Raw genomic sequence first — 27,731 nt, 5'->3', positions numbered from 1 at the left:
TCCTCCCAGAGGACGGTTTGAAACGCAGGAAGGCAGAGAGGGCACCTGGGAGGAGGCGGTGGGAGGGCGGAGGGCGGGGGCTGGGGCTCGGCCCAGAGCCTTCGGGGTGGGCATCCTGGGCAGGGCAGGTGGCCGAGGTGTGAAGAGGGGAGGATGCGCCTCTCCAAAACCCTTGTCGACATGGACATGGCCGACTACAGTGCTGCGCTGGACCCAGCCTACACCACCCTGGAGTTTGAGAATGTGCAGGTGTTGACGATGGGCAATGGTAGGTGGGGGCAGGTGTGCCCAGGTGTGCCAGTTGGGGGCAGATATGCCCAGGTACGGGAGCGAGTCTTCAGCACTCAATTTGGGACTGGGAGGAGAATGGTTGATCAGCACGTTGGTCCCATAGGTGAGAGCACAGGTGTTGCCAGGTGAAGCAGATGTGCCCAGGTACGGTGACCAGAGGTATTCTGGGTTGCGGGGTGCTGCAAGGGCAAATCTTCAGCAAAAGTAGGTCCCAGGTATTCCTGCCAGGCCCCTGTGGTCCCTGTTACCAAAGCTGTCCCCGCTCAGCGTGTCACTGGGAGCGGGGACTTGATGGGGAGCTTCCTCTTGGCGTCCAGCTCCAGTAACTGGTCCAGCATGGCCCCTTCTTGAACCCCTTGGGCCTAGGTCCAGAGAGATGGAAAGGTATGTCCTGTCCCTGGGGACGGTGGATGGAGGCACAGCTGTGTTTTGGGGCATCTTTGGGACTTTCTTGGGGTGAACGCCCCACTTAGAGAAAATGGAGTTCTCAGGGAGGTTTTGCTAAATGAGACGCGGATCAGCAGTGCGTGTGCCGTGTGCGATCGTGACCTCCTCTTGGCGTGCGTGAGTTTCTGTGTACGCGTGTGGGCAGGCGGCAGTGTGTTGCAAACGTGTGTTTCCGGGAATCCACTTGCATGTTTGTGTTCGCCTGTCTGTGTGTGCGTGTTCTGTGTCTTATTTCTAGTTGCATTTGTTCACTGAGTGGGTCTGTGTTTGTTGGTGTCTCTAGGGATGCCTGTGTTTGTCTTGCTTATGTCCGTGAGCGGTGACGAGTGTGTGTACGTGTGTCTGTGGATGTTTGCACACGTGGTCTGTGGATGTGGATTGGTTTGTGTGCCCCGAGCTCCCCGGGTGTATGTCCCGTTTGGGCATCCTGTCTCGTGCCCCTGTTTATACCTGCTTGTGTATGTATGTGCAACCCTGCCCTCGGGGGTCCAGAGCACATGTGACTGTGTCCACGTGATGTGCAGGGTTGCCATTCGACAAATGCGATTCACATCAGCAACAGGTCCATTTGTCTCAGAGCAGATTGTGTTGCCTGTGTGTCTCTCCCCAGGTTTATACATACGCTCCCATAGAGCACATTTGAAGGTTGGGGTGGGGGGTCTCCTGCACAAAGAGATGGGGGAAGGGAGGAGGCCTGGAAGCCAGGATGCTGGGACATGACTGGTCGAAGGCCAGCCTCAGAGGAGAGGGGGCAGCTGGCCGAGGTTGGCCTTCCACCTGCCTTCCTTGCATGGCTCCGCGGCTTCAGATGAGGTCTGTAGAACTTGGGTCAGCTCAGCTCAGCCAGAGAGAGGTGTCTGCCCTGCCTGTGGTCAGTGGGCACTGCCCGTGGCCAGTCTTACCAGCTGCTCGCCTCCCCCTGCCATTCACTCACTGTGTGACCTTGGGCACGTCACCTCCCCTCTCCTGGCCTCTGTATATTCTACAAAATGGGCTTAGTCACCTGAGGCCTGCTGGCCGGCCGGCTTTTGGGAAGTGTCCGGGGATCACGTGAGGGAACTGAGGGGAAAACACACAGGAAATGGTAAACAAGAAGCTGCTGCACTAGGCAGGGTCTGTGTGACCCCAGAGGGATAGTGTGTGCTGCCACACCTGGTCACCGCCCAGCCCTGGGCTGCCCCCATCACCCCTTCAAAGCGCACATCTCCAGCTCCCGAGAACTGTGTGTTCCTGAGACAGAGGCCAGGCTCCTTACTGGCTGTCCTGAAGGCAGAACAGCCTCCAGCTCTGGAGCCAGAAAGATCGGGGCTCAAATTCTGGCATAAATCCTTCCATCTGTGTGAACTTGCCAAACCATTTTCCTCTCTGAGCCTCAGTTTTCTCATCTGTAAAATGGGAGTAAATCATAGCACCTGCTTCCCAGGGCTAACCAGAAGATCCAATAAGATAAGGCACCTGAGTGCTTAGCGCTGGTAACTGGTCCTGGCCCCCCATGAGTCGTCTCAGGAACTCTGAGCATGTCTAAGAAGAGTCCCTTGGAGTTTGAAGTGGGCTGAGAGTTGGGGTTATCTTTTGCATACATCCTGGGCTGGAGGCTTGAAGGCTCCAAAGATAGCTCCCTACCTGCCTCCCACTCTTGATTCAGAAGTGGCAGAAGTCCTTGTTTATCAGAGGCCCAAGCAGACACCCCAATAAGGACGGCACTGGCCAGAGGCCAGCACTGGCCCTCACACCTGGACCATAAATCTGGTTCCTCTACTTAACAGCAATGTGATGACTCTGGGCAAGTCCTGTCCTCTCCGAGACTTGATGTTCTCACCTGGAGAATGGGAGCCATCAGCTGACCCCGGGAGTGGGGTGATATACTTGGCATCACCCAGCCTATCCTGCCCAGGATATGGGAGCCCCTTCCCCCAGCCTCCGCCTGAGTTGTGGGGTCAGCTCTCCTGGGGGTTGGAGGAGGCAAGGCTGAGGGAGAAAGGGCACCAACGCAGCTTAACAATTATCCCCATCTCCAGGAATAATTCACCAAGTGGAGGGGGCCGCGCTCCTGGGCACCCTCAGGAGTCTAGGTGATGTTCAGCTAGGCCACAGCAGCAATGAGATGTCCCTTGTGCTTGGAGGCTGGAAGTCATCTGCTCCCAGAGTTTTCTTCTGCAGAAAAGTTTTCATTTCACAAACACTGATACAGTGCTTGTTATGTGCCAAGCACTTCACATATATTGATTCACTGAATCTTCATAACAGACCTAGGGATTATCATGTTCCCCATTTTACACGTGAGGAAATGAAGGCACAGAGAAGTAAATTAATGCAGCCAAGGTCACACGGCTAAGAGGTGGGCAAGCTAGGATTTAAACTTGGCAGAAGGGCCATAGAGGTTGTGCTCTTAACTACAGCACTATATCCCTCTCCAGTTCTTAGCTAGATGTTCCCTAGGAATTCAAGATTGGATTCAGGGTTTCTATGAAAACACGTGTGTGTATGACTTTGTGTGATGTGTGTATGTAGGCATTTTTCTGGGGAGATGGTCAATAGTGTTTGTCATCTTCTCTAAGAGGTCTATCCTTGGTGGAAGATTTGCTTACAAAAAAGAGGGTTCAGCTGCTGAAATTTAAAAAAAATTGAAAACAACTGGACCAGTCAAACTGCCCCTCTTTGCAGTTAGGGAAACTGAGGCCCAGGGGAAATTGAAGCAAGGAAAAGGAGCTTGTCCCAAGGCCACAAGCAAGTTGGTAGCAGTACTAGTACCCAGGACCCCAGCCACCTGCCTCTTATTCCCCTCTTCACGTTTACATAGATGCAGTAGCTTTTGCTATGAGGTGCTCAGATCCTTGCCATGATCCTCCCAGGAGGGCAAACGAGCCACTGTCCTTGATGTATGTCTTCCTGTTCCCTGGGAGAGTTTCAGGGCCCCTGGGTACCAAGCTGAGAGCCACCCAGACCTGTTCACTCAGTGAGGAATGAGGAACAGGACCTGGTTCTGGGCAGATGCTGGGGGAATATTTGCCCCTCCCACGGTCCCCTCCGCCCAGCCAATCAGGGTCTACAAGGGTTGGATGCATCCTAGGAGACAGCCAGGTTTTCATTCCTTCCCAGAGAAAGCTGGGGCTAGCGGTCTCCACGATGGGGAGGAGCAGACCTTTGCAAACAACTCTGTGAAGTCAGTGTCACAACCATCCCTAAGTTATAGATGCAAAATGGGGGTTCCAAAATGCCGAGGAACTTGCCCAAGTTCTTGGAGGGAGTATAACAGCACCTGGGTGTAGCTGAGGCTGAAGCTCTGGGGAGATCCCCACAATGCTCATATCCGTTTCTGAATCTAAACCACCAGGAGAGCAGGGCCTCTGGGAGGTGACTTTCTGCCCCTGCTGTGTCCTCACTCTTTTCTTTTGTGGTGCAGACACATCCCCATCAGAAGGTGCCAACCTCAACGCCCCCAACAGCCTGGGTGTCAGCGCCCTGTGTGCCATCTGTGGGGACCGGGCCACAGGCAAACACTATGGTGCCTCAAGCTGTGACGGCTGCAAGGGCTTCTTCCGGAGGAGTGTAAGAAAGAACCACATGTACTCCTGCAGGTGAGGAACCTTGATTTCTCCAGCTGGGAAATGGGTGCACTTGGGCTAATGTCCCCCCAGGTCTGTCCTCTCTCTGAATAGGTCCCAGAGGCATCTGCCCTTCAAGCCCTTCAAGCCTCCTCTGATTTCTTAGTCCTTGCAGATCCATATGGGAACATCTATTCTAGAAACTTCATTTATAGATCATAAAGCCATTGACTGACATTTATTGAGTACTTACTATGTGCCAGGCACCATACTGAGTCTTTGCCTGTATTACCTGTTCCCAGAAACTCATTGTTATTTTTCCCATTTAGCAAATGGGGACCCATGAGGTTTAGGATCAAGCCTTCTCTGAAGCCTCAGAGGATGAGGACCATCCCCCAACTTGGTGCTTTTTCTGGGGCAAATAGGGGATTGGCCCCAGCCTTTCCACCTCTCACAAGGCCTTGGAGATCCCTCCTTCAAAGCGTCTCACATTCTGGGTAACAACAATAATAAAATAATGGTAGCTGTCAGTTACAAGCCCTTACTATGAACAGATTGTGTGCTGAGCCCCATTAAGGTAATTATCTCATTTTCACCTGTCAACACCCCTCTGTGGTCGTTACTATTATTATTCTCATTTTATAGATGAGGAAGCTGTGGCTTGGAGAGGACTAGGAATTTCCCCAAGGTCACCCAGCTTGAATCAATGTCAGAGCCCAGATTGACACTCAGGGTCCCACCCATAACCACTGTGGGTACTGCCTCTATTCCATATCCGCCCCCCCCCCCCCCCGCCAGAATGTGGCTTATGTGGACCAAGTATTGACACTGATCCACAATCAGGAGCCCACTCTGGGCTCTGGGATTTTATAGGATATGCTGGAAATAGCAGTGCCTTGTACTTGCAGCTGAGTAATCTGAGGCCATGGGTCACCTCTCTGAGCCTCAGTTTCCCCATGTTTAGCGGGACAGGGTTGGGCTCTCAGAGAGTCCATAGGGCCTTTCCAGCTCCCGGTTGGTTAGCAGCAGAACCCCTGGGATGAAAGGTTCGAACAAAGAGGCTGGAGGTCAACCAGATGGCCAGGATCCTGGTTCAGCCCTGGGAGGGGGAAGGCTGTCTCTTCTCTACCCAACCGTCCAAAGCCCTCCCCAGATTCAGCCGGCAGTGCGTGGTGGACAAAGACAAGAGGAACCAGTGCCGCTACTGCAGGCTCAAGAAGTGCTTCCGGGCCGGCATGAAGAAGGAAGGTGAGCCTCGGCCCTCCCGCTGCCGCCCCACTGTCCCACCTGCACCCACAAGCTCCCGGCAGGCAGCCGTTTACAACTGCGGCCACAACTTTATGACTTGGTGACAGGCCCCAGGGTGACTGGCTAATGGCTGAGAGGAGGGAGGGCCTGAAAAATCTGACCATAGGGAGGGGCTGGGCTTGGTCTTGAGAAAGATTCCAAGAGATAAGCTCCCACTTTCAGCTACCCAGGTTCCCAGCGCCACCACCCCTGCCTGCCTTTACCAACACAAGGCAGCCGAGTCGGGTGTTTTTTTCTTAATATACTATCGCAAACATTAGGAAAAGTGTAGAGAATGGCACTACGAACATCCATGGACCCACCACCCAGACTCAGCAAATGGGAATGGGGGCGGGGGTGGGAGAGTTCTATACCTGAGCTCCCTCCCCAAGCAGTTTCTTAATCTTCCTTCTTGGGCATCAGGTGACCCAGTGTCCTCCCGTTCTAGGAAAAGGGAACAAGGCCCCAGACTCATCCTGGGTGGAGGAGGATGGGAACGCTGGGGCACAATGTTTATTCGGGTCTCCCTGGCCTCCTGCCACCAGCAGATACCAATGCCCTGGCTGGGCGTTTCCACAGTTGATAGTTCCTTCCGTTCTCATGACAGCCCTGTGTGGCACTATTATCCTTCCCGCTTTTCATGGACGAGGGAACTGAGGCCCAGGATGGTTCCGCAACTTGCCCAAGGCCCCGCAGCTGGTCAGACAAGCTCTGAGGTTTGAACCCAGAGCTTTGGACTCGAGTTCATTGCTGTTTGGACAATCCCTCAATGCTGCCTACTGTGCCCTCCGGACCCCAGGAATGTTTAAAAGTTTTTCAGCCTAAGCTCAGGAGGCAAACATCTTTTAACCGCTTCTCTGGGTAACTTGAGTTCATTTTCAAATCTCTTTGTCTCCTTCTCTGCTCAACTCCCTTTTCCCAGCCCTGGGACTGGCTCCCAGACCTTCACTTCCAGCCCGCAGCTGTGGCACAGCAGCCAAAACCCTTGGTCTAGTTCTGTACAAACACACACACACCCCCCACACCCTCCCCCGCAGCAGGATCCTGGGACCCAGCCTTCCCCGGGCAGACTGAGAAGGAAGGGAACTTGGCTTTGCTTGTCTCCCCTGCCCGACTCTACCTCTGAGCCCCTGTTTTCTCTTCTCCCTCCCTGGGAAATATCTTCTGGGTCTCATCCCTACAGAGCCCTTAAAGTTCACTAGCTCTGCTGGGAAACCTGGGCCTGTGATCCTCATGAAGAAGTGGGTGGTCTCCAAGGCCCCTTCCGGCTCGCAGCAACACAATTCTCTCATCCAGACCTCAGTTATCCTCAAAGTCGGGGAGGGCCTTTTTCAAAAGGCAGATGCTCCCCTGCTCTCCCCTTACCCAGTTATCAATGGGATTGAGCCACTCTCACCTTGAACTTGAGAACGACTTTGTGGAATGAGAAATGTTATGAATGGGGGACTGCCCTGGTGGTCTAGTGGTTAAGACTCCGTGCTTCCAATGCAGGGACGCGGGTTCGATCCCTGGTCGGGGAACTAAGATCCCACATGCTGCTCAGCGTGGCCAAAAAAAAAAAAAAAAGAAAGAAATGTTATAAATGAGAATACGAGGCATGTATGAACAGCTGGAGGCAAGAAAAAGATTGAGAGCTATCTATAGTCTAAGAGCCAAACAGTCTAGGGCTCTAAGAGCCAGTGATTATATCACCCCGACAGCCTAAGATTTTAGGTTTGAGAGAATGAATCTCTCGTGTTAAATTCCAGGCCTTGTGACAGGCAGGTGGGAGAAAGGTTGGCAGCTCACCTGAGCAGATGGCTACCTTCCTAGGCTGCAGGTAGCCTGGTCCTGCGTCTGGATGGTCTTTATAGACGTCTCTTGTTAAACATTCAGAGTCACTTTCACGTGTCACTTCGAGGAAGTTTCTGCCCCATCTGGGCTCCAGTGTTCACATCTATAAAATGACAGGGGTGGATAATGAACTCTTCCAGCTCTGTGAGTCTAGCTTTACGCCCACTGATCTACCTGTACAAGTACACACTGCCCACCAGGACATGTGTGTTTGTGCCCTGAGCCTCCCACTGAGCTGCCACAGAGGCAGCAGGCCCAGATCCTGGCTCCTGGAAGGGGAGGGAGAGCCCCCGGCCATTCTGCCATAGCTTAGCCTTGAGAGTAGCCAATGGCTTCTTGTCTTGGAGAAAGTGGCGTTACTCCAGGAGGATAGGAGAATCGACCGATGGCAAGTGAGTGTGGGCTAGTAAAGGTTGGTGCTTATTTACATGCTTGGGTTAACCAGGAGATCGTGACACATGCGGTTGCTTGGTTGCTTGGAGAACAGGCCAGGGTAGCAACGTGTTCCATTGCCACTGTGGTCAAGTTCTGGGAAGTCAGGACATTACTACCTCTACCTAAGTCTTATAGTCTCAACACCCCTCCTCGGCCTGGTGGGAGGTTCTCAAAGCCAAGAGAGATTCTCGGTGGAAGCCCCAGTGATCAGGAGAGTTGGGACCAGTTTTTATTTCCCTTCCTCGATGGCCTTAGGAAGATCCAGGGATTAAAACTCAAAAGTTGTCCCTGAGGACAGGAAGGTATGGGCCGCAAACGTAGCATTTATAGACCAGTCAGGTGTATACGAGGTCATCAGATCTACCCCCTCCCCATTTTACAGATGCGGAAGTTGAGGCCAGAGAGGTGATGTGATTGGCTCGGGGGTAGGGGAAGGCAGGACTAGAGCTCAGGCTCCCCAGAGCTGAGCAGACACCAAGGTCCCTGGATGAAAACTAGTAGTGATGGCCTTGGGAGGCACCTTCTCGGTCTAGATTTCTGAAACTTCCTCTCGACCACAGGGAAGGGCTCTAAATCTCAAAGTCTTAGAAGTTTGGCCAGAGGCTATTCCACGGTGGTCAGAAGTGGGTTCCCTGAAAGAACAAAGACTCTGGGAAGAAATCTGGGGAATCAGTGGGCTCAACAGCCGGTCTCAAATTTCTTCCTCTAAACCTACACCTGCCTGGGCCCCTGCTGGCAGATCCAGGACAAATGTCTGACTCCTGGCGTCGGAAATCCAGCCCAGGACGCAGAGCCAGGGGTGCAGGAGGTGCAAGTTGGCGGTAGGCCAGGGGCCGTCTGATAGGCCCTTCCTGGGAACCCCGGCCCAGCACCCCCCTACGCCCCGACTCAGGGGTTCTCTCAGAAGACAGGCTCGTCCTCCTCTCCGCCTCTGCCCAGGCCGGTTAATATTCAATAGAAGTTACCTTAGGTCCCCGACCCTGCTAATACTGAGCAAACATTTGGAAAACATCATTCCGTGACTGAGCTCGCGCCGGGCACTGATAACACGGGCCTAACCTTGAGGAGCCCAATCCCCAGCTGCTGACAGCAGCCCTTTTCTTAGGCCGCCACTTGGCGCCCTGGTGGGTGCAGGCTGGTAGCCATGGGAGGGGTGTTGCGGGCGGGGCGGGACTCCGGCAGGGGAGCGGTGCTGGGAGCTGGCCTCCGTCCAGGATGGTGGGTCTGGGGAGAGGAGATTTCTTACCTTGGGACCTCTATCATATCCCACTAAATTCGCGGGCTCCCTGTACACTATCTGACTTTCATTCTCTGATTTCAACAATGTGTGAAATCAGGAGAGAGTTGAATAGCTGGAATGTCAACGTTCCATTGAGAAACGGGGCATAGGATGTGCCCAAGAATCAGAGCTTGTCTCATCCTGCGCCTTCTTTCAGCCGCTCAACAGATATTTATTGAGCACCTACTGTGCACCAGGCTCTGTTCTACTTGTTGGGGCTACAGCAGCGGACAGTAGGGATGATTTTCTGGCTTTCTGGAGCTTTTCTTCTCTTAGAGAGACAGAGAGTGAAGAAAGAAACAGAGAATAAGTACCAAGAAGAAAAATAAGGCCGGAGAAAGGGCAGAGCCTGCGGGAGGGATACCACATCAGACAGGATGGTCAGAGCAGGTGTCTCTGAGACTGTGATATCTGCACAAAGACATGAGTAAATGAAGAAGAAGCAGCTTAGCTGCAGGGGGAAGAGAATTCCAGGCAGTGGGAACAGCAGCGGCGAAGGCTTTGAGGGAGAGTGGCCGAGTGAGTCCCAGAACAGCAGGGAGGCAGGTTTGACAGGCAGACAGAATAAAAGCGAGATGGGAGAGACAGGACCGTCGTGAGCAATTGTCTTTTTACTCCAGGTATGATGGGGAGGTCCTGCTTTCTAGCAGTGGAGGGATATGACCTGAGTTGGGTTTTAGGGGATCCCTTTGTCTTTCGAGAGGTGCACAGACTGCAGAGGCAAGGCCAGAAGCAAAGTGACCAGTGAGGAGGGTCTGAACTACCCCAGGGCCCAGCCCAGAGTGGGAGCCGCAGATGGATCTTGTAAAGATTTCTGATGGAATCTGGAGTGTGAGCCGACGGGGTAGTGAGAAAAAAGGCATATAGTGAGACCCCCAGGCTGGGAGGAAGAATGAATCTGCCTGTTGCTGAGATGGGAAAGACTCCAAGGAGCAGGTTTGGAGGGAAAAGCTTATAGATGGGGAGACCGAGGCCCAGAGAGAGGATGTGACCCCCACCAGCGCATGGAGAGTGAGGGATGAATCCCGACAGGAGCCCAGGTCTCCTGCCGCCTCATCCTCCCTCCTTCCAGCTTCAAAAACATTCCACCGTGAGGCCTCCCGGACTCCAAGGGCCAGGCCAGGGCAGCAGGAGGACCACCTTACATCTTAGGCCAGGATGGGGATGCCCGGGGGGTGTGAGGCCCTGGTGGACGGAGGCCCTGGATCTCTGAGTTCCTGGCAGGGAGCCCCACAGTCGGTCAGGAGGGAGCCAGAGCTTTGCCGAGCTGCTCCTGAGAAGGTTTGTCTAGAGCACATGCACTTCCTGCTGATGGCTGAGACCACCAGGGCAGGTGGGGCCTCCAGATCCCCTTGTCCAGGCCTTTTGCCTCCACACTCAGGAATCCCTGACCATCTCTGTCACCGAGAGCAATTCATTTTGCTTGTTTTATACACTTTCATCTGGAAAGAAAGGGACCCTTTTCCAAAACAGAGCTTGAAAGTCTGTCATCTAGACAGATCCCCTCTTCAAAGTTCAAGACCCACCTTCAGCCCTCTGCCAAGTCATCACGACCTTGCACGCCTCCAGTGATGGCTGGGTCACTCCTACAGCCACTCCGCTGTGTGCGGGGCAGTTGTGGCGCTTGGCAAGTTCTCCCACAAGCTGGGCCAGGACCCATCTCCCCCCATTCCCACATGCTGATCTGGGCTCTGCCCCCTGGACACTCCCCAGCCCCCCCCAACTCCCACCTCCAACCCTGTTTCCTTTGTTCCAGGCCAGCCTTGCAGTCCTTCCCTCTGGGTTCAACCACCTCCCCTTGCTCCTCAGCCACCCCTCATGTCATGGGAGCCCCCCACCCCCACCTCTCTCTGCCTCCTCACAGCCGTCCAGAATGAACGGGACCGGATCAGCACTCGCAGGTCGAGCTACGAGGACAGCAGCCTGCCCTCCATCAACGCGCTCCTGCAGGCCGAGGTCCTGTCCCAGCAGGTACCGGGGGACCCACCACCCACCTGGGGATCCCTCACCCCAAAGAGGAATCTCAGCTCCACCCCTGACCTCCCCAGCCAGGCCCTGGAGCAACAGATGGGAGGGCCCTCAGCTATCGCAGAAGGGAAACTGAGTCCAGGGTCACTCAGCTGGTTTAGTAGCAAAGACCCACAGCCGGCACTCAGGGGCCCTGTGGGGCCTGCATTCTGCAAGCCAAGCAGTTTTCTCTCTCGCTGAGGGCCTGAGATCAGCTTAGCCCCGAGAGAAAAGAGGAGTGGACAAGTGGACAGAGTAGCACATGGGGCTCAGCCAACCCCTTGCTGTGTGACCTTGGGCGAGTCACAGCACTTCTCTGGGCAGTGGTTTCTTCACTTATCTGATGAGGATGAGGATTTTTGCTCTGCTTCTCCTCTAGGGCTGAGGGGTTCCTTGGGGTTCAAAGGAGCTGGTGGAGGAGGGGGCAGGGGGCAGGCAGCAGATAAAGGCCCAGAGAGAGCTTCTTCCCCCGTAACTGCCTCCTCATCATCCTCCCTTTCCGGTTTTCCCTGAGCTTCCTTCAGAGCTGAGAAGGCACCCACAGTCCAGCTCCCCTTTTCCAGACAGCAGAACTCTCCGGGGCGGGGGCTCTGTGCAGGGGACAGAGAATATAAGGAGAGCCCGGCCATCCCCAGCATTTTCCTTCATCTCCCCCAGATCACCTCCCCTGTCTCTGGAATCAATGGTGACATTCGGGCGAAGAAGATCGCCAGCATCGCGGATGTGTGTGAGTCCATGAAAGAGCAGCTGCTGGTGCTTGTCGAGTGGGCCAAGTACATCCCAGCTTTCTGTGAGCTCCCCTTGGACGACCAGGTGAGGGTGAACACGGTCTGCAGGCAGTGCGGGCCCCGCTGGCCCACCTGGGATATAGCCTTGGACTGGTTTGATTTTATTTAACAAACATACATAGTGCTCATGTGTGCCTGGAGCTGTTTAAATCACTTTATAAATATTAGCTCATTTAATCCTTCCAACAACCCTAGGGGATCAGTGCTATTATGACCATCTTATAGGTGAGGAAACTGGGGCACAGAGAGGTTAAGTAACTTACTCAAGATCACACAGCTAGTATCCAACACAGGTGGTATTAGAACAGGCAGACAAGCTTCAAAGTCCAGGCTAGTAGCCACTGCACCACTGCCCCAGGCAGCTCTCCTGGGGAGGATGTTGGTAGGGGCTCAGGGGCAGGGATCAGGAGGTTTGGGCTTGAGCCCTTGCTCTAAGATAGGTTCTCTGTGTGATCCGGGACAAATTACTTTCTCTCTCTGAACCTCCATTTTCTTATCAGTAAAGTGGGACTTGTAATATCCACTTCAGAAAGCTGTTGGGAGGATTGAGGACATTGCCATTTTTAAAAACTTTGTATTGGAGTGTGGTTGATTTACAATGTTGTGTTAGTTTGGTGTACAGCAAAGTGAATCAGTTATACATATACATATATGCACTTTTTTTTTTTTAGATTCTTTTCCCATATAGACCATTACAGAGTATTGAGTAGAGTTCCCTGTGCTATACAGTAGGTCCTTATTAGTTATCTATTTTATATATAGTAGTGTGTATATGTCCATCCCAATCTCCCACTTACCATTTGAAAAGCGTAAATCATGTAATGGGGCACCTGCACAGTCCCAGGCCACAGCGGGCCTCCCTAAGTGTCAGTTTCTTCCTTGTATCCCACCAAGATGGTTTAACTCAGCATTTTATTTCCCAAAGTACCTTCTTTGGAATACCAAAAAATGTCCCAGGGGAAAAAGGGGGCTGAAGGGGCAGGGACTGAGGGCAATTGAGTTTCTGAGATACTGTAAATGGTAGCGCCTGCCCAGGGCACCCCCGAGGCCTCTGCAGACACTTTCCCTGTTTGGGAAAGAGGAGCTGGACTGGGTCACCTTCTCAGCTCCAAGGGAAGCTGAGGGACACCAGTGGATAGTGTTCCAGGTACCAGCTCCTGGTGCATTTGCTTCTCTGTTTTGCACATTTGCACAAAAGATTGGCAACACATGTCAGTCTATTCAAGTTTCTGAGAAGTCCTCAGGCAAGGCAGCTATGGAACTTTAGGAAGCCTAGGGCTTCTCGAAGTCTTCTGATGCCCAGGCTCTCCTGGAGTACGTTAGTATCACCTGGTGGGACATGCTGTGAAAACCCTGGTTTCGCTGGTCCTCACCCTCATACGGGGGGCTAGATCAGACGCCCTCTCACATGGATTCCTCTCTGCTTTGGAAAGGATGACAAGGCAGGGATCCTGGCCGAGCTGCCCCTGCCTTTTCCCCTGCTCCTCATGTTCTGGCCCTGGTCCCCTCTGCTGGAGAGTCTGTATTAATGTTTAATCCCTCCTGTTCCTTCCCAGGGGCTCAACAGGGCAACAAGATCCCCCCCAAGCTAAGCAATTGTTAACCTCAATTTCCCACCCAAACCTTCCTGGCTGGGGCTCAGAGCATTCTCAGAGAGCAGTGATGGGTGGCCAGTAACACAGAATAATCATTAACATCACCACCCCCCTGCCTGCCCGCCCCCAGAACAGCCACCATGTTAGGGGGCTAGACCCAGGGCCAGGAGGGTTCCCAGCTCCCCATTCATGGTGTATAAGGAGCTCATCTTGCCCAAGATGGGTGGGGCACACCTGGGAGAATTGGGGACACTGTCTGTCGACATTGCCCCAGGAACCACCTTCCAAGTTTGTTTGCTTCTTGGTTTGTCTTGGACATCAACCCATTGAAACCTAGAAGGCTGGGTAGCATTGGATAAGGGGACTAAGGCTTGGAGAGAAAGAGCCATTTGCCCAAGGTCACAGAACAAGGCAGCCCCAGGGTGTGAATCCAGGTCTTCTGCCTCTTGATTGCAGAGGCACTGGGGCAAGTGACGAAAGTCCTGCATGGTGCCTGGCATATAGGAAGTGCTCGATAATCAGCATCCTTTGGCTTCCTTTTGCCCTGGTCGTGGAGAGGGAGCTCTCGCCTCCAAGGCTGTTTGCCATTTCTCCTCTTTTCCTGTCGCCCTCACCAGACTTAACCATGGGGGAACAGATGAGGTAAGGGCAGGGCTGCAGGAGGGGCTCGATCTGGAGAGGATGTTAAGTAGTTGGCTCGTCCATTCACCTATTCCTTCCTGCTTCATTCAAACAAATACTTATCGAATGCTTACTATGTGCCAGGTATCCTCCATGCCTTAGAACAACTTCGCCTCCTTAGAGAAGCCTTTTATGATCTCCTCATCGAATGCAGTTGCTCTTGCCCCATTGCTCTTTATCACATGACCCTCATGTTCCTTTCTTCTTTTCTCCCTCCCTCCATCAATCTATTTTTTCTTTCTCTCTCTCCCTTCCCTCCTCCCTTCCTTCCTTCCTTCCTTCCTTCCTTCCTTCCTTCCTTCCTTCCTTCCTTCCTTCCTTTCCTCCCTCCCTCCCTTCCTTCCTTCTTTCTTTCTCCTCCTCCCTCCCTCCTTTTCTTTCCTTTCACCATTGTGTCCCCAGACAAGTGTCTGGCACTTAGCAGGCACTCAACATTTGATGACGACAAGAATCAGCAATCCAATGAATTAATGAATAAAAGCATTTTTGCTTCCTAGTTTAGCCTGCTAAAAAACTTCCAAACTCCCTAACCCAACCTTGCAGATAAGATCCTTGAGGCTACCAGCCTGCTACTGTTTGACCAGCCCCATCCTTTGGTCCTCATGCAAGCACTGAAGCAGGTGGTTCTGAAAGGGCAAGCAATGTCCTCCTGTGCACTGGCAGGGCTCCCACCTCACACTTCAGTCTTCCAAGGCCTCCCTGTCCTCTCTGTAGGGAAGGGGTCGGTCAAGCGGATCCCCTGCCAAGGACCAGTGCTCACACCTTTGCCTTGGGAAGCAACATCCATGTCCAGATTCTTATAACGCTTTCTCAGAATCTAGAATCTTCCAGCGTCAAGTGTGTGGATGCCCTGGACATCTTCTGGAGCAATGATTTCCCAAACACAACGGTGCATCAGAATCAACCAAGGAGCTTGTTAATTTCAGATTCTTGGGCCCACCCCAGACATACAGAATCAGCGTTTCTGGCAGTGGGGCCTAAGAATCTGCGTTTTTACAAAACAGTCTTCATTATCTTTCATAGCTGATCCATGGGTAGGAATTCTGGACCCCAGAAAAAGCTCTAAAAGTTTTAGAACTTTTTGGGTTTGTAGACCCTCTTGAGAGTCTGATGAAAGCCTTTTAAGTCTCTGCTAAAAAAAACCCACATACCCAGAGTGTTGTTACAGTTTTACCAGCCATGCAGATGAGGCCCAGAGGGGAGCAGCAGCTAGCTACCCCGGACACAGCAATTCAAGGACAGACTCAGCATTTGGTCTCCCGGCTCTGAACACATGTTCTTTACCCTTCCAGGCAGTTTTATCCGTTATGGGAGGAAGGCAGTAGTTTTCTTTTCTTTTTCTTTCTTTTCTTTTTTTCTTTTTTTTTTTTTTGTTTTTTGTTTTTTTGACCGCACTGCACGGCATGTGGGATCTTAGTTCCCTGACCAGGGATTGAACCCATACACCCTGCAGTGGAAGTGCAGAGTCTTAACCACTGGACTGCCAGGGAAGTCCCAAGGCAGCAGTTTTCTGATACCCATTTTATAATTCAGGCAGGTAAAGGCAAGGAGAGCATTAAGCTGACTTGCCCAGGGTCATTGACTTGGCCGGGAGCAGCCTTCCCAGGGGTGCGGACACCTTCCCAGGGGTGCGGACACCTTCCCAGGGGTGCGGACACCGGACGCCATCCCTTCTGTCTTCCAGGTGGCCCTGCTCAGAGCCCATGCTGGCGAGCACCTGCTGCTCGGAGCCACCAAGCGCTCCATGGTGTTCAAGGACGTTCTGCTTCTCGGTGAGGATACTGCCTGCCCAGCCAGGGCTCTGCAGAGGGTGGGCCCAGCACGGAGCACACCCGGGCACGGGAGATTTCCATGGTGGTGTGCAGGAGTGAGGGAGAAAGATCAGGAATGGTCCTGTCCTCAGTATTCTCAACTGGATACCCCACTCAGATGCAAAGAAATGTGGACTCGAAGAATTAAATTCCCCAGCATGCAAGTTAGAGCACAGACAGGGTTAGCCCTGGAATAACCTGTGCATTCTGATGTACTTTCTGGAGTAGGAGCAAAAGACATCCAGGAATGGCACAAACCCCCAGCCTATGTCACCTATGCCTTCATAGCATGTTTGTTTATTATTTTAAATGCTTATATAGGGCACACCACGAGCCCTAGTCTGAGTACTTTACAAATACTAACTCCTTTAATATGACGACCATATGAGGTAAGCTCTGTAATTTATTCCCATTTTATAGATGGAAAAACTGAGACACAGAAAATGATTTACCCAAATATATCTGGCTAGTCAGTGGTAGAAGCAGGACTCAACCCAGGCAATCTAGTTCCAGAATCTGAGCCCTTATCCTTGGTGCTTTTATGCCTCCCAAGTGGCCCTTTAATGTCATCAGTGTTGTGGGTCTGTTGTCATGTTGAGGAATGGAGCTTGGGTGATGTGAAAGGGGTCCTAGGAAGTCAGGCTCCAGGCCCAGTCCAGTGACTGCAAGCAACTCATTCCTTTAATCTGGGCCTCAGCTTCCTCATCTGTAAAATGGGCGTGACAATCCCCACGGGCCCCTCCTCCCATGGGCACCAGCTGCATTATAACTGCCAATGGCAGGGCTTGCCCAAAGCTAGGGGAGAGGGGTACACCCAGGTGGCTTCCCCATCCCCTCTCCTTCCCAACCCGTCCAGGCAATGACTACATCGTCCCTCGGCACTGCCCAGAGCTGGCAGAGATGAGCCGTGTGTCCGTGCGCATCCTGGATGAGCTGGTGCTGCCCTTTCAGGAGCTGCAGATCGATGACAATGAGTACGCCTGCCTCAAAGCCATCATCTTCTTTGACCCAGGTACAGCCCACACCTCCCACCCTCCCCTGATGCTCCAGACCCTCTGTCAAACTTCTCCTACCGGGTTATGCACCCTGAGTTTACCACCTCATCTCTTTAGTACATCAACCAGGAGAGGCCATTTCTATTAGCTCCATTTAACAGATGAGGAAAATCAAGGCTCAAAGGGCTGAAATGACTTGATAGGGTGCACTGACTCCAGAGGCTTGGTTTTTTTCTTTCCCACTTTACCCTTCTTTCCCTTCCTCCCTGCTTTCTGTTCCTTACCTCCTACCATCCTTCTTTTCTTTCCCTCAAAAAATTTTTTATCAAAATAATATTTACACACACTTAAAATGGAAGTAGTCTTCCCCACCACACTTTTCCTGTCTGAAGCCTACTCCCCATGGGGGAACCATTTCCAATTCTTTTTACTGTTTCTTCTGGCAGTTACCTCTCCAGCTGTAAATAAAATGCTAACCCTTCTATTTCTTGGTTTATCCATTTTAGAACATATTTTTCCTCTTTTGATAGTTGAGGATTGCACTTTTCTCTATCACCGCTCCCATCTTTTCTCCCCCATCCTCCTAATCTATTTTTCTTGCTATTTCAGTGTCTCTGCTGTTCACCTTTATAATGTCCTGCGCTTATGCTTTTATTTCTTGTCCGATTACCTGTAGGCAGTATCTCCTAACCCTTCATCAGCAGGATAAAGATAATGCACCCCGCTCTCCCCATTCCATCTACTGACTTTCCACCTGCACTTTTATACAACGTTGTTGTAGTTGTGTCTTTGTGCAAAGTGTGATTTCATTTCACAATGTCAAGATGGATGCCTGGGCTGCAAAAGCCTGCTGGCTTCCTTCCCTCCTTCCATGTTAGAGAGGACCTACTGTGTGCCAGACGCTGTTCTTAGCGCCAGGCCCTCCTTGCATGGAGATCGCCTCTAGTAAAAATAGTGATAAAGAGGAAATGAGCACTGCTTATGGAGTGCTCACGAAGGCTCCGTTCTAAGCGCTTCCTGTGGATGATCTCACTTTCTTACTTGTGAGGTAGGAATTGTTATTATCACTATTTTGCAGATAAGAACACTGAGGCACAGGGAGATCGATTAACTTGCCCAAGGTCACACAACCAGGAAATGGCAGAGCTTGGATTTGAACTTGACTATCCAGCTCTCAAGCCCATGTTCCTACCTACCGCACGCTATTCCCCGTTTCTTGAGGGGGTAAGATTTCTAGTTCTAGTTTCTTCGCGAGCCTGGCCCAGGCTGCATCCCCTGTGGTGCTTGGCACGGAGCTAGATGGATAGTAACTGCTCAGTAAAATGTGCAGGATTACTGATGCTGAGTCAGGGTCAGCAACCTGGCTTGGACCGGCAGGTGACCTAGGACAGGGCCGGGCACGTGGGTGGTGCTCAATAAATATTTATTGACTGAATGAAAGAATGCGCAAACGTGGCCCAGAAGAGAAAGCCCTGGACTGGAAATGTGGGTGAAGTTCTCTTTCTGCTGCCTACTTTATCCATAAAAGAGGAAATAAAAGAGGAAATAAATGTATTACCTCCATGACGGTTGAGGTTAACTACTGGATGACCCCTTGAATCACCTTCTTAGTTAAGGATCTAGAAAGTGTCCATTGGTTTTTTTTTCATTCATTCATTCATCCTTCCGTCCATGTACCCATCCTCTCATCTAATTATCTATGCAACAAATATTGACAACACATGGTGCTAAGTGGTGGGTTTAAAAAGACAAAAGAGACGTATGCCTGCCTGTACAGAGCTCACAGTCTAGTGGAAGAGACAGTTACATCCTGTGTGCTCAGTAGTGATGGAAGAGCCACAGAAATTTGGGGACACCATGGACACTGAGAGTGCAGACTCTGGAGGGTGGAATGGAGACAGCGTCCTGAAGGAAGTGTAAACTAAGCTGAGACCCCAAGACGACACAGGCAAGGGAGCGGGGAAGAGGGGAGACTGTTCTAAAGCAGCAGAAGCAGTGTGTGCTGAGGTCTGGATGGTGGGACTTTCCCTGGGAGTCTCAGGAGCCCTAATTCACATCATGGATCTGCTAACAAGCGGCTGTGTGGCTTGGGCCAAGTCCTTTCCTTGTTCCGTGCCTCGGTTTCCCCATCTTTCAGAGGGTTGCAAGGTACCCTCTTGGGTGTGTTCCTGAAGTCCTGTCCCCCATCTTCCACTCCTTTCTCCCAGTCCTGCATCTTAGGAAATGTGACAGAAACCTTTTTCTGCCTGAGTCCAGGAAGCTACAGCTTGCATTAGTGCACTCTGGTTCTTGAGGACCGTGAATCCTTGCCCCAGCGCTGCTGGGGACTCCCTATGTGACCTTGGGCCACGAGGTCTCCCATATCAGGGCCCCAGGAGCAAGGGGACATCTGGGTCCCACCTCCCCAGATGCTCCAGGTGGCCCCCACTGCCTCCCTTGCACAAGCTCTCCTGTTGCAGATGCCAAGGGGCTGAGCGACCCGGGCAAGATCAAGAGGCTGCGTTCCCAGGTGCAGGTGAGCCTGGAGGACTACATCAACGACCGCCAGTACGACTCCCGCGGCCGCTTCGGCGAGCTGCTGCTGCTGCTGCCCACCCTACAGAGCATCACCTGGCAGATGATTGAGCAGATCCAGTTCATCAAGCTCTTTGGCATGGCCAAGATCGACAACCTGCTGCAGGAGATGCTGCTGGGAGGTCGGTGTCCGGCCCAGGAAGGGATGAGAGGTGGGCGGGGCTGGGGTGGGGGGCCTCTCTAAGAGACAAGCCTCAGGCAGACCTGAGTTCACCTCTCAGCTCCATCACTTCCTCACTCGGTAGCTTTCGGCAAATCCCTTTACCTACCTGAGCCTCAGTTTCCTCATCAGGAAAATGGGGATAATGGTCTGTTAATTCAGGTGCTGAGAAGCTAGCATGTTCCAGTCACTGTTCTAAGTGCTGGAGCTTCAGCAGAGAACAAGATTCTGTCCTCCTGGAGGTTGTGTATGAGTGTGTGTGTATGAGTGTGCATGTGCCTGCCACTGTGTATAAGGGCTCGTGGAAACATATGATTATCAAGTATATAATAAAGAGGGCAACTACAGATTTTGAAATAACCAGGTAATATGATAGAGTATAACTGAAAAGAGGCCTCTTTAGATAGGTTGGCCAAGGGAGACTTCACTGAAGTGGTGACTTTTATGCCACGGACCTGATGGAAGGAAAGAGAACATTTAAAAGCCAAGAGAGAAACATTCCAAGAGATGTAGTGCAAAAGGCCCTGAAGCAGGAGAGGCTTGTGTCTTCAAGAAAGATAAGGTTGTGAGACGGGAGGAGTTACATGAGATGAAGGTGGAGATTGAGCAGAAACCAAATCATAAACATCATCTTAGAGGCTATGGTCAGAAATTTGCATTGTATTCTCATCACTACTCTTATAAGAAGACTGAAAAATCAGACTAATGTTTTAAACAAACTATCCTGATTGTTGGGTAGAAAGTGGATTTCAGGGGAGCAAAGTGGAGACAGGAGACCCCTGAGAAATGTCACTGTCTCCAATCAGGGGAAGGACAAGGAGGCTTGGACTAAGGCGTGACTGGAAATTGATCAGCATAGATGAACTTGAACATCTATTTGGAGGAAGAACCCACAGGATTTGCTGATTGATCAGATGGGGGCGGTGAGGGGAAGACAAAGAGTCAAGGATGGAACCTACATGTTTGCTTTGAGGAACAGGAATGGTGGTGGAGTAATTTACTGAGATGGGGAAGACTGAGAAAAAACAGCTGGAGGCTGGGGATGGTGGTGGTGAGGGATCCATTTTAGACTTTAGTTAAGCTTGAGATGACTGTTAGGTATCCGGGTTGAGTTATCCAGGAGGCAGATGGATGTTTGACTCTGTTGCTCAAACAAGCCCGAAGGTGAGGATGAGAGGCAGCTTCGTGGTGTCCCAGAAACTAGGTGCCAAAGAAGGAGATAGAGGAAGCCTAGCCAGGGGGATAGGAGAAAAGCCAGGGAGAGTCCCAGAATCCAAGAGAAGAGCGTGTTTTAGTGTGGACAGAGCATTTAATGGTGTTAAATTCCACAGGAGGGAGAAGGAGGCTCTTGGCGATTGTGTTGAGAGCAGTGTCAGAAGACCGTGGGAAAGGAAACCAGATTTGAGGCAGGGGAGCAGGTATTACAGAGTGAGTGAGTTGGAAAGTGGAGAAGTGGAGATAGCAAGAGTATACTGCCCTTTGAAAATGTTTTGCTAAGAAGGGGACCTGGGAGATAGCTGAGGATGGTTGCAACGGAGTGATCCTAATGATGGGCCACGGAATCTTGGCTGAACTAAGAGGAATAAGGACGGGTGACAATAGTGAAAAGTGGGGCTCAGTGAAATGACAGCCTCAATAGGGCTGAAGAATTTTTGCAGTGATGGTACTAGAGGAAGTGAGCTGGAAAGGTAAGAGGCAGGGTCTAAGTGAAGATGATTGAACTTAAGATTTTGGAGGCGACACAGTTACTGGTGATGGCCAAGGACGAGGTTTCTCAACCTCAGCGGATACTTGGGACTGGACAATTCTTTGCTGAGGGGGCTCTTCTGTACCTTGTTTAACCACATGCTTGGCCTCTACCCAAGATATGCCAGTATCACTCCTTCAGTGGTGACAAATATTCAGATATTGTCAAAGGTCTCCTGTGGGACCAAAATCACCCCCAGCTGAGAACCACTGTCATATGGTAACTCCTTTCATTCTCACTTTGACCCTGTGAATATGGGGTCATAATGAATCAGGTGTCACTGAGATCAGGATCAGGAAGGAGCTTGTGTCTGTTGCCAGATAAACATGAGTAAGATAATTCATCTCTTTGGGTCCTATAATCTCATCTGTAGAATGGGTTAATAATGATACCCACTATACAGGATTGTTGTGGGGATTAAATTATGTCAAACATGAAAAGTGCTGTAAAACAGTACCTGGTACATAATAGGTGCTCAATAATTGATAGCTATCATTGAAACAGGTATACTTTAGAGGCCCCTTGCAAGCCCTAAAATTCCATCATTGTCATATTAGTGAACATAGCCTATTACCAAACCTTATATATATGGTACTGTCATTCTCTGACACATTCTTTGAAGCAGTTACTGTGTTCCAGACACTTTGCTAGGACCTCAAAGAGAGAAGAAAAATACACCTGTAATTGTAATGCTCACAGACAGAAGTGATTGTTCCCAAAAGATGGGTTATTCCCATCTTTTATCCCGTTAGATAAATGACGATGGGAATTCCAAGGAAGGAGAGGTTTACTTACTACTGGACTGGGGAGAATCAGGAGAGGCTTCCCAAAGGAGGAAATATGTGAGCTGGAATTTGGACTTAGGGATATTGGGGGGGCAGGGGAAGGGGAGGTAGAAGGTGTCTTTAGTGGAAGTGACACAGGAGCAAAAGCACAGAGCTAGGACAGTACAGGGGACACACTGATGCTATAAGTAGGTCATTTGCGCTTCAGATGTAGGGGATGAGGCTTAAAGGTGAGTTGGGACCAAATGGTTGAAGGACTTGCACACCAAGGAGCTTTGAGAGCCATTGATTGAATCCATTATATTAACATGTAATCAATACACTGCTTGCTGCAATATTTAAATGATCTCACAGCTTCTTTAGATGCTCCTTATTTCTTTCAAATCACTTTATTCTCTTGGTTTTTGGGTCCTCTCAATACCTTCATGAAGCCTGTGGATAGGAATGGAAGCCCCAGTTTACTAACCTGGAAATAGGAACCCAATAGGCACCGTCAGTATTGGATGAGCGGGTTGATCGGCCACACTTGAGGAAGATGGTGCCTCAAGGCCCACGGACTTTATCCCAGACTCTTCATCCTCACTGAGTACCCCTTCTACCTGCAGGGTCCTCCAGTGATGCACCTCATGCCCATCACCCCCTGCACCCTCACCTGATGCAGGAACACATGGGCACCAACGTCATTGTTGCCAACACGATGCCTGCTCACCTCAGCAACGGACAGATGTGTGAGTGGCCCCGACCCAGGGGGCAGGCAGGTGGGCAATTGGGCTTTACCCAGGAAGGGGTGAGGTTGGGGCCCAAGAGGGAATCTGGAGAAGGTCGGGTCTAGAAGATGGGAAATGGGATAAAACAGTTCTCTGTGCTCCGGGGTAGGGAATGAGGGGTGAGACAGTCCATTGTGAAGGCTGTTTATTCAGTGAGGTGATTGACAGTCTCCAGTGAATGAAGCGGCCCTTGGGATAAGGCAATCCACTGGGTGAGGCTGCCCATTGGGTAAGGATGTCCATTGGGTGAGAGTTCCATTAGGTGATGTTGTCCACTAAGTAAAATTGTTCATTGAAGTAAGACTGCCCAGTTGGGTAAGGCTATCCATTAGACAGTTGGGTGAGACTATTCATTGGATGAGAACCTCCACTGGGCTAGATTGTCCTCAGAGGTGACATCTCACAAGAGTGAGTTTGTCATTGGGCAAAGTTCTTCAAAGAGTAAGATTATCATTGGGATGAGGTGGTCCGCTAAAATGAGGCTGCATTTCATTGAGATTGTCCTTTGGGAAAGCTGGCCATTGAATAAGGTTGGCCAAGTGGGTCATAGTCAAAATTATTTTCTGAACTGGTAATGGGGCTGGGGCCTTTAGTTTCTGTTACTCAGCTGCCTAAAGATCAAAGAAATGGTATTTTTCGAGCCAGTTAGCCAGACCCTTGGGTCTCATCTACTGCTGTTCCTTTTCCCCAAGAAAGGATGTTCCTGTCACATGTCCCATTGTCCATAGGGAGAGTCAACTTGGGCCCTGGTTTGAGAGCAGCAGCCGAAGTCTCCATATCAAATGGTGGAAGAGATGGGGGCTATGGGGACTTGGGCAAAAGGTTCTGACCACAGAACCTGACCCAGCCACAGCCTTCCAGACCTCATGGAACTTAGACTTGGTGATCTGGGACTCAGAAGGTTTGGGCCGTAGGAGACCTTAGAGAGAATCTAGTCTAATTCTCTCATTTTGTAGTAGAGGAAACTAAGTCTCAGAGAGGGGGACGAACTTTCCCAGGACTCTTCGTTTACTCCCCAAAGGGCTGGCATTCTGAGCAGCCCCTGTCTGTCTCTCTATCCCTCCAGCCACCCCTGAGACTCCACAGCCCTCGCCGCCAGGTGGCTCGGGGTCTGAGCCCTACAAGCTCCTGCCAGGAGCCATCGCCACAATCGTCAAGCCCCCCTCTGCCATCCCGCAGCCGACCATCACCAAGCAGGAAGTCATCTAGCAAGTCACTAGGGGGAGGGGGCTCTGCCGGCCCCCCGGCCCCCTCAGAGAGCCCCTGATGGTCACTTGGTCACAGTGAAGAAAGCTGTGACAACAGGGCCAGTCCCAGAGCAGTAATGGAAAGGGCGAGGGCCCTAGAACTTGGGCTACGGGCCACATCCCACTGCCACCCTTCACTACCCGCTCTGGTGATGGGGCTGTGACTTGGGGAGACCCCAGTTGAAACATCCTCTGCTGCCTTGGACAACTTTTCTCCTGCCGAAGCCACTGCCTTCCCTTCATCCTTCACCCCAACTTCTTCACCCCCGAAGGATTGCTGCCTGGAGACGACACGAGACCTTGCTTAAACATGGCTCCCTCCCCACTCAGATTGGTACTTCGTCCCTAGTACTGCCACATTGTCAGACACAGAGCCCTTCTAGGCTGGGTCAGACGGTGGCACCTTACCCATCCCTGTTCTGCTGTCCTAACCGCCACTGTCACCTTCCTCAGCCATCCTAATATCTCCAAAGCCACCTCTCCAGAGGCTGAGGAAGACTTGCAAACAACTCCCCCAGTCATCCCGGGAACATTTTAAAAGCACCGACTGGAGCTAGGTGCAGTGTAGGAGATTGTCGAGAAGGGAGACGCCATTTCTCCTCTAACCCCTGGCTCTTTCCTCCTTCAGGGACTTGAGTGGAGCCCTTGAGTCAGAGGGCGGCCAAAAATGAGAGAACAGTCCAGGGTGGACACTGCAGCCGGGACCTGGGGGGAGGGCTGGAGTGGTCAGAGAAGGCAGCAAGGGGTAGACTATGCGCCAGGCCTTTAAGGAAGGGCTGGATTCCAGCTGGTGGAGCAGATGAGACAGGACGTTCCAAAGAAGAGCAAACAGCCTGGGCAAGACGGGGAGGTAAGAAGGAGGGTGGGGAGGTAAGAAGGAGGGTGTGGAGGGAGATGATGAAAGACGGGCCTGTCTGGAGCAGAGGGGGCACGCTGGACAGCCTGGGGACCGTGAATGCCAGACTGAGACTTGACGACTTGGGTCCACGGGCTGTGAGTAGCCGGGGAGGGATGTGCAGTGAGCTGAGCTTTCAGGAGCTGAAGACCGCAGTCCTACAGAGGTGGGAAGTTTGGGAGGGAGTGGAGACATCAGATGGGGCCTGATGATGTCATCCAGGTGAGAGAGATGAAGCTGGGGATGGAGAAGACAGATGGGTGAACCTCAGGTCAGAGTGGCAGCAAGGAGGAATTATTCCACAGGGTCTGTCTCAAGTGCTTCCTCCCGGCACTGTCTTCAGGCACTTGACCTGCACCATCTCCTCTCATCCTCCCTACTACCCAGAGATCGTTAGTGAAGATGAAATTGAGATCTAAGAGGTTAAGTCATTTTTCTGGAACTCAGACAGCTAGTATGTGACCAAGTCAAGACTTGATCCCAGGTCTGCCCGGATCAGGAGCTCTTAACCTCGGTGGCTGAAAATCTTCTCTGAAAAGGCCCTTCTGTCCTCACTGGGATTGAGTAGAGGGACTTCCTGCCCTCTTCAGCAGCCTCAGAAGCCAAAGCCTCATTCTTTCCAGGAGCGCTGCCCACCCCTAGGACTAAGATTGGCCTGAGGCTGCACTAAAGTCCACTTCGGGTCCAGAATCCTGTTTGCTGATAAACAAGGAGAATTCACGGCTCCTGGATCCCTTTTCTCTTCGCTCCCCAAGTCTGGGGAAGGGGCATTCAGCGGTGCATTGGGAGATCGACCAATGTGACCTGGCATTCTAGAGGTGGGATGGTTTGTGTGGGAGCAAGGGAGAGGTAAGAAGGAGTGGACTTGAGACCTACTCTGTGGAGAATCACTCAGGGTACCTTCTGGAACCATTAAACCCCAGGATGGCACAGCCAGCACCTCATCCATGCAGAATTTTGGAGGCTTTGGGAAAATTCTGGAAAGTGCCACTGGCCAGTAGGAATTACAGAGATGTGTCCTGGGATTGGAGCTGTGCTTAGGGAGGAGAGTGAACAGTCAGACTGACTACCTACCCTCCGCCCAGGGGTGGCCCTTCTGAGTGGATGCAGGCAGCACCCCAGTGCCCCCAGATTTCACCATTAGTGATTGTTCCTTTTTGTGAAAGAGGCATGAAGGGTATTGGGGCAGGATGTCCAAGAGCAATTGCCGCATCTCCAGTGCTATCAGGGTTGGCTTTCCCGCTCCACCAAGCCAAGTTCCCAGTCCCAGGAGAGGTTGTCTCCTGCTCCAGATGCTCATGCTTCCTCAGCCACCCCTTATTCCTGGGGCGCTTCCCCAGAAACCCCAGCCAGGGCGCTCAGACTCGTCTGGGGCAAGGTAGGGAAGCTGGAATCATTTCTGGTAATTGTCATTCCCCCTCTTTGCCCCTCCACACCCCCACCCCCGCCCCGCCCCAATGTTGCCCAGGCCTCTATCTGTCATGGGAGCAAAGCTGAGATAAGAATTTCCCATGGGTGGGGTGGGGTAGCAGTGGCTTTTAACAGTAACAATCTTCTGGGCCAGGGGGCTAGTTCTCGGCCCCAAATCAACCTCCCTGGAGGAGAAATCCATTCTACTTTAATAATGTTATTGCAAAGCAGGAAACACAAAACAGAGAATTTAGTTTTCTGACTCTAAACTGAGGACACGACACCACATTGGAAAATCTTTTTTCTTTTTCTTCACTACCTGAGTCGTGGTCCTAAAACATAAGATCTAATGGACTAAAAGAGGGTTGGGAGGGCAAGCACGGACCCTGTAATTCCTCCACTGAGACAACCCCTTCTCTAGGCAGCTCTCAGCAGCTTCGAGAACCCACATGGCTCTCCTGAGGGTGGACGAAGGGGAGCAGACCGTCGGAAATGGACGCCCCTCGATTTCTTGTGATGACCAAGCCAATTACTTTTGCCAAGTCGCTCTGTGATTTGCCTTGATTGTGATGAATTTTGAAACTTACATCGAGCATTTCTGGAAGTGGGCTGTGTCCCGCCAGACTGATCAGCATCTTCCAGTGGGTGTGGATGCCCTTGGGTCCTGTGCTGTCCCCTGAGCCCCTGTCACTGCCACCCAACGGGGCAAAGAAGCAAAAAAGATTTCTTACTCTTGTGTGTTTTAACAAAAGTTTATAAAAAAAATAAATGGCGCATATGTTTTCTAAATCCTTGGATGAGTGTCTTTTCTTCCTTTCAGTTGTTAGGAATAAGAATGAGAATAGTCGGGTAGTTTCTTTTTTTAAAAAATTAATTAATTAATTAATTAATTAATTTATTGGCTGCGTTGGGTCTTTGTTGCTGCGCGCGGGCTTTCTCTAGCTGCGGCGAGCGGGGGCTACTCTTCCTTGCGGTGTGCGGGCTTCTCATTGCGGTGGCTTCTCTTGTTGCGGAGCGCGGGCTCTAGGCGTGCGGGCTTCAGCAGTTGTGGCTCGCTGGCTCTAGAGCGCGGGCTCAGTAGTTGTGGCGCACGGTCTCAGTTGCTCTGTGGCATGTGGGATCTTCCCAGACCAGGGCTCAAACCCGTGTCCC

At 51.6% G+C, this 27,731-nt stretch overlaps 1 protein-coding gene and 1 long non-coding RNA gene across 4 annotated transcripts in view; one reads left to right on the top strand and one right to left on the bottom strand.

Moving 5' to 3' along the window:
• Positions 1-76: 76 nt before the first annotated feature.
• Positions 77-25,139, top strand: HNF4A (hepatocyte nuclear factor 4 alpha). Of its 2 annotated transcripts, none has more exons than XM_082430253.1 (10): positions 77-268; positions 4,142-4,316; positions 5,437-5,531; positions 10,982-11,088; positions 11,782-11,937; positions 15,873-15,960; positions 16,856-17,011; positions 19,454-19,690; positions 22,866-23,018; positions 24,094-25,139. In XM_082430253.1, exons 1-10 carry the CDS (start codon positions 154-156, stop codon positions 24,234-24,236), a joined length of 1,425 nt encoding a protein of 474 aa, XP_082286379.1. In that variant the 5' UTR covers positions 77-153; the 3' UTR covers positions 24,237-25,139. The 2 variants fall into 2 exon arrangements, with proteins under 2 accessions (XP_082286379.1, XP_082286380.1); XM_082430254.1 differs by having other exon boundaries at positions 78-268; positions 22,866-22,988.
• LOC309645385 overlaps positions 25,131-27,731 on the bottom strand; it is a 43,460-nt gene continuing 40,859 nt past the window's right edge. For both annotated transcript variants that reach the window (XR_014254851.1, XR_014254852.1), the window contains one exon: positions 25,131-27,731. This is a non-coding gene — a long non-coding RNA (uncharacterized lncRNA).

The sequence above is a fragment of the Balaenoptera physalus genome (assembly GCF_965194825.1).
Source record: "Balaenoptera physalus genome assembly, chromosome: 16".
NCBI lineage: Eukaryota > Metazoa > Chordata > Mammalia > Artiodactyla > Balaenopteridae > Balaenoptera > Balaenoptera physalus.
Note: the sequence above shows the minus strand (reverse complement) of the source record. Positions and strands in the feature narration are given on the sequence as shown.